This window comes from Melitaea cinxia, chromosome 6 (assembly GCF_905220565.1).
Source record: "Melitaea cinxia chromosome 6, ilMelCinx1.1, whole genome shotgun sequence".
Lineage (NCBI taxonomy): Eukaryota > Metazoa > Arthropoda > Insecta > Lepidoptera > Nymphalidae > Melitaea > Melitaea cinxia.
The window spans coordinates 5,168,092-5,178,796 of record NC_059399.1 but is presented as its reverse complement, the minus strand read 5'-3'; the positions used below and the strand labels follow the sequence as shown (position 1 = coordinate 5,178,796).

Genomic DNA, 10,705 nt, shown 5'->3' with positions numbered 1-10,705 from the left:
AATGAAGTTCGGCGTGGAGAAGTTCAAGCAATTACTCAGCTAAAGTATAAAACAATTTGGCAGCACAAAGCTCGCCAAAATTACGACGCCTTCGGGAATTTATTGAATACATGTTTTAAAGTTTAAAGTGTTATTTTTGAAAATATTTAATTTATTTACTTAACGAGCTGTAAACTCGTTTAGTTTGCCATATTAAGAGTTTTTTTTTGGAAATAAAGATACTCATGCAATTACGATAAAGGAGTCTTACAGCTTTTTTCTTCATTAAACGTAGCCAGTAAAAGGATAAGCAATAACTACACACTTTTATTTTTTTAGGGACTTGTAGTTTTGAAACTGTTATTATATATTTTGAAACTATTATATTGATATTTCGGTAACTTTGCAGATCCATAGTCACTAGTGAGTGAAACGTTTGAGATAAGTCCCGTATAATTAGTGTGTATAGTGACCGTCAAGGTTTAAAAACTCATGACAAATAACTAGAACAAAAAAAAAAACAATTAATAGATAAATTATGATAATTTTTAAACTACAACTTGATATTTTGACAGTTTTAAACTGTAAATAAAATCTAAATCTTATTGTTAACCAAATCAATACAGTAAACACAAACTTATTTCTAATTAAATTATGCTCCATATGAATACACTTTTTTAATCGTCCATTTATAATCCAACTTGGTTGTATGGAGAGCTACTACAAGTTTAGGTCAGATTTATGTCAAAGTTTGACTTAATCTGTCAACAGAGTAGTACAGAGTGTACGTCACATTGTTATAACTTGAACATTATATTTGTTTCATTAAATAATTCTACATATATTAAACGTATTTACAAACTAATTTTAGTACTTAGTTCGTGTATTTATTGGCATAATGACGTCTCAGAGATTCAATAAATAGAAGTACAGAATTCTAAGAGAAAATATCGAGAGAGATCTCATTCAATGTGTATCATTATTCATTTTGATAAGCCCTATTGAGATATAATGATAGAATGTGGCAAGATATATACATATCTATGGTACAACATAAATTAATATGAATTATTTGATTCCATTCAAATGAATGGTATTGATACTTAATATTGCTGAAAATGTCTTTTCTACAGCTATATCTTTTATATACTATGAGTATCTCTTTTTATTATACTATGGTATATATGATAATATTTATGTTTATTTTATATATTTATATTATATTTATATAATATTTATATAATATATAAATATTATATAAATATATAAAATATTTATTAAAGGTTGGTCAACTTTATGTAGTATAACAAAATTTCTTTTAATAATAATTTTCTTTAACACCATTATAATATATAAACAAAAATAGTACATTTAGAGGAAGATGTACAAAGGCGGTCTTATCGCCAAAAGTGTGATTTATTCCAGACAATCTTTGGGTATAGGACAAGGCCTATTGCGGAAAACCTTGATGTCTAGCGCGAACTTTGGGAGACCTATGTCCAGCAGTTGACTGCAATAGGCTGAACTGACTGACTGACTGATAGACTGTATAAAAATATATAATCAACGGCTGTCTTATTGGAAATAAAGAACTGACGCCAGGGACTCGAAAATGAAAAGACTTGAGGACTCGAGAAGATGGCGGCGTGGAGAAAAAAGTTGCGGATCGTGAAAAGATAACAATTTTAATAAAGTGTGAATCGTTTAATTATTTTTAAATAAGTTTATATTGATCGCAGCAACCTGGTTAGGTGTGCTATTTTTTATTTCAACAGCATGTCAAATGACGATATACGCAACTGATGAAAAATATAATTTTCACGACCGAATATCGCTTGTCGTTGCGGAAGTGCGCTACAGCAGGGTGGGGGTCCCACGATGGAGTATTTCTATAGTATTTTCGCATAGGTTGCATATGCGCAATGTGTATTTGTTACAAATGAATCGTCCTAATAAGAACACCTCCTTAGGTTCGAGTAGGGATCTTCCCGATGACATCAGTATGTCATATCTTAGGGCGCTAGTTGTGTTTTACTATGTTATACATACACTAGCATCCGTCAGTGGCACAACCTCTTATCTCATGATCTGGTTCTATTATTTCTTTGGGAACTGACCTAAAGGTGTGAACCATGGATAAGTATGCGATAGGGTATCAACAAAATATAAATTATGATAGGAATCGAACCCGTAAACCGTAGCTGGTTTAGGCGCCTACGAACACCACTAAACCAGAGCAGTTATTATAGATGGTTTAAAGTTAAAAAACTATCCTATTTAGGAAGTATTAAACATATATCGACTAAACAGCGAAAAAAATAGCCAAAAACGCTAATGCAGTAAAACTGTGCAGACCATCAAGTCATTTATAAAATAGTAAAGCAATAGAATGATGATGCTGTGTGGCTACGGTATTAAAGAATATAGCCATACCCTCTCTTCCCGTGGGTGTCGTAAGAGGCGACTAAGGGGTAACACAGTTTTACTACCACCTTGGAACTTATAAAGCCGACCGATGGTGGGATAACCATCCAACTGCTGGCTTTAAAATACACGGGCCGAAGACCGGCAGCAGCGTCTTCGGTGCGACAAAACCAGCTCTGCGGTCACCAACCCGCCTGCCCAGCGTGGTAACTATGGGCAACACACATGGGTTCACACCATTTTTAGCGCGAACTTGTGGAGGTCTATGTTCAGCAGTGGACTGCAATAGGCTGTAGTGATGAGTGATGAAAGCAATAGAAGAAGTGTACTTGTTTTTTAAAAGATACTCAAATTACTAGCATTCTCATAAACGTATAGTATATGACGTCTAAGCTTTAACAATATACAACCTCAAAGGCTTAAAGAATACATTAAAACTTAGCTCATTTGCAGTTAATGATAGGATCGCCAGGAGCTGTTTTACTACTAACAGTTTATAAATTGCTTTTGTTCAGAGCTTAGAATTGTATATAAAACAGCTTTAATAGTTTCAAGCACAAAGCTTTGTCAGAAAAAAATCACGCATTTAATGAAAATTGTCTTCAGATTTAATACAATTTTAAAGATTATCCAAAAATGACTGACTGGCTGTTTTGGAAGCGGTTCCTGGTTCAATTTCCGAATTACGAACGTGAATATTTATTTTAACCGTTTAATAGATATTTGTTGTGGTTTATAAGTTTTTTATTCTTGTTAGAAACATATTTTGAAATTGGATGGTAGAACAAAAATGTTTGCATTAAAATCTCCATTCATTCATTTTATTTAACTGTAATATTCATAATATATAAGAGTATATTAATAACTGTAATATAACAACTACACCCATAAAGTGTTGAATTAAATTAAAAACACATCGTTGTCGCTGTAAATTAAAATATTGTAGCAAGTTCTTTATACTTAGTTCAAAAAGTCATACAGAGTTGACAATCTCTAAGAGAATTGAGAAAGAGATTGAGGTTTTTACTTATAGCTTGGGATAGAAATATAAACAAGATATACTATTTTTCATTGATTATAGTCATATATATTTATACAAAAACTATCTGTAAATATTTAGTTCTTAAGTTGTGAATTGTAAATATGTATAATATTTTGTATATTGTAATAGAATAATTATCCTATATTTGTAGTGTGTATTAAAAATTAATTCAAATAAAACTGTACCTGTTAATTTATTTGATATTCTAGAATAGAAATGTAAAATAAAGGTTGGTACAGCCTGTAAGTTGGTATTGGGGAGGTGTGATTGATAGATCCTTAAAAATAATGGGAGCTCTGTCTTCCAAACTAAGCTGAAAACGATACTACAAAACATTTCTCATTTGATAAACAACAATAACACCTTCTCAAAATTTAGTAATATTAGACTTGTAAAAATACATTTCTAAGAAGACGCAGGTGCATCTTAATAGTATCTGACTTAGGAAAGTTTTATAAATCGGACAAATGGGGCTGACATAGTCGCTAAGCGACCAAAGCCTCTTACATTATACAAATAAAGATTAAAAAAAAATCGGACAAGTAGATAAAGATTTTGTGATAGTGAGGAAATTAAAATTTAAAAAGTACCGTTATTTCTACAACTATAAGAAAATAAATAGGTCAACAGTAGCACAAAGATAAAAAAATACTATGAAAAGAAAGGAACAAACACAAATCTACCCGTAAAATTTAATATTTAAATACAATATAAATAAGAGTAAACAATAACACTTTTAATAACTTACCACAATATTAAACAAGCGAAGTTTATGTACAGACACAGTGTTGCTCCTCGCCGTAATAATAGATTGGGAGAAGAGTAAATATCTCGTGTTGTTCCTCGCCGCGGTGTCAGATTGGGAGTGTGTCGTCGTGGCCGCCACCTGCGTCGCTGGACTCGTTCCCCGCCCCGCACTCCGCAGACCGCAGACCGTCGATCGAAACGTTGTAGCGTAAACAAGCTCCCCGGGTTGAAGTGGAATCTTCAAGAAATAGGTAAAGGACAAATATTGTTGTAAGCACGCCGGATGGTGCCACGCTTGGTCTTCAACTCGGCGACCCTGTTGATTCCATCGCTGCCTGGGTAGACTTGCACGACGCGCCCCAATGACCAGCATAAAGGTGGGAGCGCTTTATCCTTTATAAGAACAAGCGCTCCGATAGCAAGACTGTCGGATGATGTAGCCCACTTGGTCTTCTGCTGAAGAATGGAAAGATATTCTAAATTAAATCTCCTCCAAAAGTGCTGTTTGAGGTATTCCACTCGTTGATATCGCTCCAGGCGGCAGATGTTAGTATCTGTAACCTGTGGAGTTGGAACAGACATTAGTGAGCGTCCAATCAGGAAGTGAGCAGGAGTAAGGGCACAGAGATCAAGGGGATTAGTAGAAAGTGGAGTCAAAGGACGAGAATTCAATATTGCCTCTATCTGAGTTAGGCACGTAGCTAGTTCCTCATAAGTTAAGTGAGTGAGTGTGAGCAACCTTTTTAGATGGTATTTTGTAGAACGGACGGCAGCCTCGGCTAATCCATTGAAATGGGGGGAATAGGCTGGCACAAATGAAAATTCAATGCCCTCCTGAGCCAATTCAGCTGCAACATTTTTATCCTGTAAACATTTTTTAAATTCATTACATGCACCAACGAAACTAGTTCCGTTATCGGAAAGAATTTTACGCGGTTTACCACGTCGTGCCATGAAACGATTCAAGGCGGCCCTATACGCCTCCTTAGTGAGGTCTGTAGTGAGTTCCAGATGTACGGCTTTAGTGGCCATACACACAAAAATGCACAGGTAGGACTTTATGAGCTTAGACCCTCGACCCTTTCGATCAGATATCAGTACCGGCCCAGCATAGTCGACACTAGTGTTAAAAAATGGAAACTCTAGTTCACTTCGAGTCGCAGGTAACTGTCCCATAATAGGCTGGATACTTTGGGCACGAAAGCGACGACATTTAATACACTTACTGACAGTTGATCTAGCCAAATTTCTCCCACCTAATGGCCAGTAAGTTTGACGAATGTTGGCCAAAAGCAACTGTGGGCCTGCGTGTAAAAGTTTGGTATGTACATTTTCAAATAAAATTATTGTTAAATGATGCTTACCACAAAGCAAGATCGGGTGTTTAACATCAAACTCGTAGTGGGAATTGACGAGCCTGCCCCCCACGCGAATAATGTCTTCACCGTCAATGAAGGGAGTAAGTGCTATTAACCTGTTTTTATGAGATAGTGCCTTCCCCGATTTAAGTAAAGCGTACTCCTCTGGGAACATTTCACGCTGAGCTGCACGAATTATGCAGCATAAAGCATTTTTTAATTCCTGACACGTAATAAAAGCTGATAATTTTAAATCCTTATTTTTAATTAATTTTAGGTTGTAAATAAATCTTAAAATATAAGCTACGACGCGTTGTAAACGATTAAAATTTGAATGATGATTAATTAATTGGATTATTATGTTATTGTTATTAGGTGATAAGGTACTAGTGTAAGAATAGTTATTTTTACATTTATTGGGATTAGAAACTACCTCTGGTAATTGAGATTTTATATGTTCGTTAGGTTGTTTTGGCCAATTGCAATCAGATTGCAAAAATGACGGACCTGACCACCACAATTTAGACTCGCTAATAATGTTGGCCTTCAACCCTCGAGAAACAAGATCCGCTGGATTATCCTTAGTCGGCACATAACCCCATGTCGCATTCGACGTACTTTCTTGTATCTCGTTTACTCGATTTCGTACAAAGGCTTTGAGGTTTTGTGTTGGTATCGCTAACCAACCCAGCACTATAGTAGAGTCACACCAAAATTGAAATTTGTGTATTGGTAAGGTAAGTGAACCTTTAACCTTTGCGAACAATCTTGAACCCAACAGAGCTCCACAAAGCTCAAGCCGGGGAATGGTAGTAGGCTTAATTGGTGCTATACGACTTTTTGAAGCACAGTGACAGCCCCTAAATTACTTATTGATCTGATGTAAACGCAAGCACCATAAGCTTTTTCTGAGGCATCTGTAAATATATGTATTTCATGCTTGACTGAGTCATTACATAATATCCATCTCGGGATACTAATGTTGTTTAAAAATGACAAAGTGTTTGCAAATGAAAGCCACAAATTGGTAATTTCTGGCGACAGTTCATCATCCCATTTACATTTATTTATCCATAAGGTTTGCATTATAATTTTTGCTTCAATTATGCATGGACTTACTAAACCTAGTGGATCAAAGATCTGACTAATAGTTGACAAAATGTGTCGTTTTGTCACCTTTGACTGGGACTCAACATTAATAAAAAATGATAGACTATCCGATGTACATAACCAATTCAAACCTAAGGTTTTACAGTTTTTGTCGGAAGCAGTACGTGACAAATCTAACATATTATTATTAAATTCTAAACAACCTAATTCCTTCAAAATTTGTGAATTATTCGATTGCCACTTTCGCAGATTAAATTTAGCCGACTTCAAAATAGTTTTAACTGTTTTACATAGCTCTACAGCACCTGAAATACTGCTAGAACCGCTTAAATAGTCATCGACATAAAAATCATGTCTTATGGATTCTTTAACGTTATCTTGACTAGCTAAATCGGATAACGTAACAAGACATTTAGTCGCTAAATATGGAGCTGATGCTGTGCCATATGTCACAGTATTTAATGTATATGTTTTTAATGGTTCCGTGGTATCTTTACGAAAAACTATGCGTTGCAACGGCCTCTGCGAGGGATTTACCTCGATGGCTCTATACATTTTTTCAATGTCTGCCGAAACTACGTATTTATGTTGACGAAACCTTAATAAAATAGAAATTAGGTCGTCTTGAATAGTGGGCCCTACCATCTGTATGTCATTAAACGACAGGCCCGACGTAGTTTTAGCAGAGGCGTCAAACACGACACGCAATTTAGTCGTGGTACTAGAATCACGAATGATACCGTGATGGGGTAAAAAATAACTAATTTTATTTTTATACCGTAACATATCACTATCTTCGGTCATGTGACCTAACCGCTCGTATTCAGACATAAAATCTAAATACATATTTTTGAACTTAGTATCACGTTCAAAACGTTTTTCTAACGACAAAAAACGACGTTTTGCAGTCACAAAAGAATTACCCAATGTAGAAGGTTCCGCCTTCAGAGGTATTGTAACTACGAAGCGACCATCGTCTTTTCGTGTAATATTTTTATAAAAACATTCTTCGCATGCTCGTTCTTCTAATGAAAGAGAATGCTTTTCATTAATGGAGTCTAGCTCCCAAAATTTAGACAAAGCATTATTACATTCAATATTGAGCAGATTGCAAGAATGCGAACGAGATGAGCGTGAATTGTAAGATACGGAGCCAGATATTAACCAGCCCAACTTACTTTCACATAACTTCGGTTGATTTTTGCCTAAATTTATATGATTAGGCTTGATAGCACTCCAGAAGACGTCTGCACCCACCAATATATCCACAACTGATGGAATGTGAAAAGAGGGATCAGCTAATTTTAAACCCTCTGGGATTACCACGTCTTTAATATTAATACGAGATGACGGTAATAGTCGCGTGATCTCGGGTAAGATAAAACAGTCAATATCGACGGTGTAATCGTCATAAAGTGACTCGATTTTTAAATTGCAAGATTGTACACTAGTGCTGGTTTGATTATTAATACCTGTAACCTTTGAGTATGCATCGCTTCGGGGTAAACGCAGCTTATTACAAAGGCTCTCGCTAATGAAATTGGCTGTGCTACCATTGTCCAACAGGATACGGGCATCGTACTTCTTGCCTGCACTGTTGACCACCCTCACCAGCGCTGTGGAAAGCAAAACATTTGTACGAGTAGTAGGCTGTAAATTTAAGGTGTTTGCTGAAAGCGAAACACTTTCAGATGTACTAGGCAATGGGTCCAAAACAGCTGGTATGTCTGTCCGCTCTATGTGCAATAAGGTATTGTGTTTGATTGAACAATATCTGCAATGTGAAAACTTGCATCGTTTTTCAACATGACCGATACGTAAACAGTTCATGCAAACTTTAAAATCTTTAGCCTTTTGAATACGTGATTCTATAGGTAGTTTTCTATAAGATTCACAGCTATATAAAAAATGTTTACCGGAACACATGGGACATTTAAATTTAGAGTTATTAGCAGAAGTATTCTTGCCTTTTGAATTTTCTGATGTAACAATGAAGCTTTTTGTGTTATTATTTTTCTCTAATTTATTTGTATAAAGTGTTTTATTGTGTTTAATATTATCCTGTAATGTTTCGAGTAAATCAGCTGTGTTATTTATAAATGTACAAAACTGTGATAAAGTAGGTGAATTATCGGCCAAAGTATTGCGGTACTCCTCCCACTTTCTACTGGTATGTAAATCCAGTTTTATAGACATCATATAAATGATGAGAGTATCCCAATGCTCCGTGGGTTCATTTAATGTTTTAAGGGCTCTTATATTTTTATTAGTGACGTCAACAAGACGTCGTAAAGAAACACTAGATTCCGTTGATAACGGTTCTACATTAAATAAAGCTTGGACATGGTTGTTTATAAGTAAACGGTTATTGTTGTACCGTTCGCAAATTAAATTCCAAGCGATGATGTAATTATCGCCTTTAAAATCTATATTTTTTATTATTTCTGCAGCTGTACCCTTTAGAGAGGCTCGCAAATAGTGGAACTTATTAATATCGTCAATACAAGTATTTTCATGAATAAGAGAATTAAACGTGTCTCTATACTCTAGCCAGCACTGATAACTGCCGTCAAAGTGAGGCAAATTAATTTTAGGTAATCTAATAAAATTGTTTTTAGTCCTACCTGTCATTGATGCTTCGGAACCGGTTACAGAACCTGCAGAGTCACGACGCTTGCTACCCTTATTCAGCAAGCTCCGAGCCACCGCAAGCAACGCATAATACTGCTCTTCGAACTGTGTCCTCATGGCGTAGGCCTCCTCCGGTTTATCCGCCAAAGTCTCGATCTCGGTCTGTAATTCGTCATACTCCGAGTACAAGGCATTATATTTGTCAAAACGGCTTTCTAATTCAATAATTTGCAATTCGGAAAGAATTTCGCAACTTTTTACTATTTCTAAATAATTACTAAAGCTGGTAAGCTTAGCCTTCATTGAGCTACGTCTCTTAATTAATTTGTCAGCCATTTTGTGAAGAAACTAATTTCACTGGTACATGCAAATAAATATTAACACTTAGCAACGCAAATAAAAGGAAGCAATATAAGCTAAATAAATCGCTTAAAAGGAATTGAATGACTTAGTAACAATATGTTCTATAGAAAGCAATAAATAATTAATGCAGGTGTTCAAGCACACGTGTGACTCGATATGACGGTCAAGGACGATTTTTATGTTCTTAATAATAATTAGCGACGTTATGATTAAGCATTTAAAGTTCAAATTAGCCAAGCACTACAGCGATAAAAAAGTGAAGGTAAAACACTCCGCTAAGCTACGCACTTTGAACTCGATAGAATGGCAGAAATAATAGATTTTAAAGAATGTATAAATACACTGGAAAAAAGGAATTAAAAGGCCTAAGGAAAGGAAAAATTGGAACAACTCACAAATACCCTTATCCTCATCCACAGATCATCAGTGTAGACTTTCAATCTTCAACCGTAGACAGCGATGATTTGCACATTTAAACGAGACGGGTTCAAAGTCCGTTGTCCTTTGTGTATTCTTATTAGTTGTTTTAAAGTAATTGTCTTCGTTTGGGTTCTCCGTCGAAGGACCACTGTTGCTCCTCGCCGTAATAATAGATTGGGAGAAGAGTAAATATCTCGTGTTGTTCCTCGCCGCGGTGTCAGATTGGGAGTGTGTCGTCGTGGCCGCCACCTGCGTCGCTGGACTCGTTCCCCGCCCCGCACTCCGCAGACCGCAGACCGTCGATCGAAACGTTGTAGCGTAAACACACAGAAAATCTTTTTGTAAGATCCAGCTAGCTCTCCCATAGAAGCTTTTAAAAATTTGATACCTTACTTCATATTATGTGGTAAATTTTATTTTCCGAGCCTAGCCTTCATTATGCTTATCGCGGTTCATTTCACCGTTACCCTTTGCCAAAATATATTGAGATACTCGATCCATAATATTTGTACATCGATCCATCGTTTTGACATTCAAAATAAGACATTACCGCCTTTTTCGATAATCGAGAAATTCATATTTTAAAAAAATATATATTTTTACTGTCCTCGTTTTTTATAAAATTAGGCAC

The 10,705-nt window shown here is 35.7% G+C and overlaps 1 protein-coding gene across 1 annotated transcript; it reads right to left on the bottom strand.

Annotated features, from left to right (window-relative positions):
- Positions 1-4,432: 4,432 nt before the first annotated feature.
- On the bottom strand, positions 4,433-9,627 carry LOC123654500. Its single transcript, XM_045590400.1, has 4 exons — positions 7,584-9,627; positions 5,557-5,736; positions 5,423-5,496; positions 4,433-5,056 (listed from the first exon to the last, which is right to left on the bottom strand). The coding sequence occupies exons 1-4, from the start codon at positions 9,625-9,627 to the stop codon at positions 4,433-4,435; spliced, it is 2,922 nt and encodes a 973-aa protein (XP_045446356.1).
- Positions 9,628-10,705: the final 1,078 nt, after the last annotated feature.

Bases quoted from the DNA above. Each gene is read 5' to 3' on its own strand.
- LOC123654500 (XM_045590400.1), bottom strand. From the start codon at position 9,627: ATGGCTGACAAATTAATTAAGAGACGTAGCTCAATGAAGGCTAAGCTT. The intron at 5,497-5,556 runs GTAAGCATCATT...TTTTACACGCAG, and splicing joins ACACCCGATCTTGCTTTGTG to GCCCACAGTTGCTTTTGGCC. The intron at 5,057-5,422 runs GTCAGTAAGTGT...AAATGTTTACAG, and splicing joins GAAATTTGGCTAGATCAACT to GATAAAAATGTTGCAGCTGA.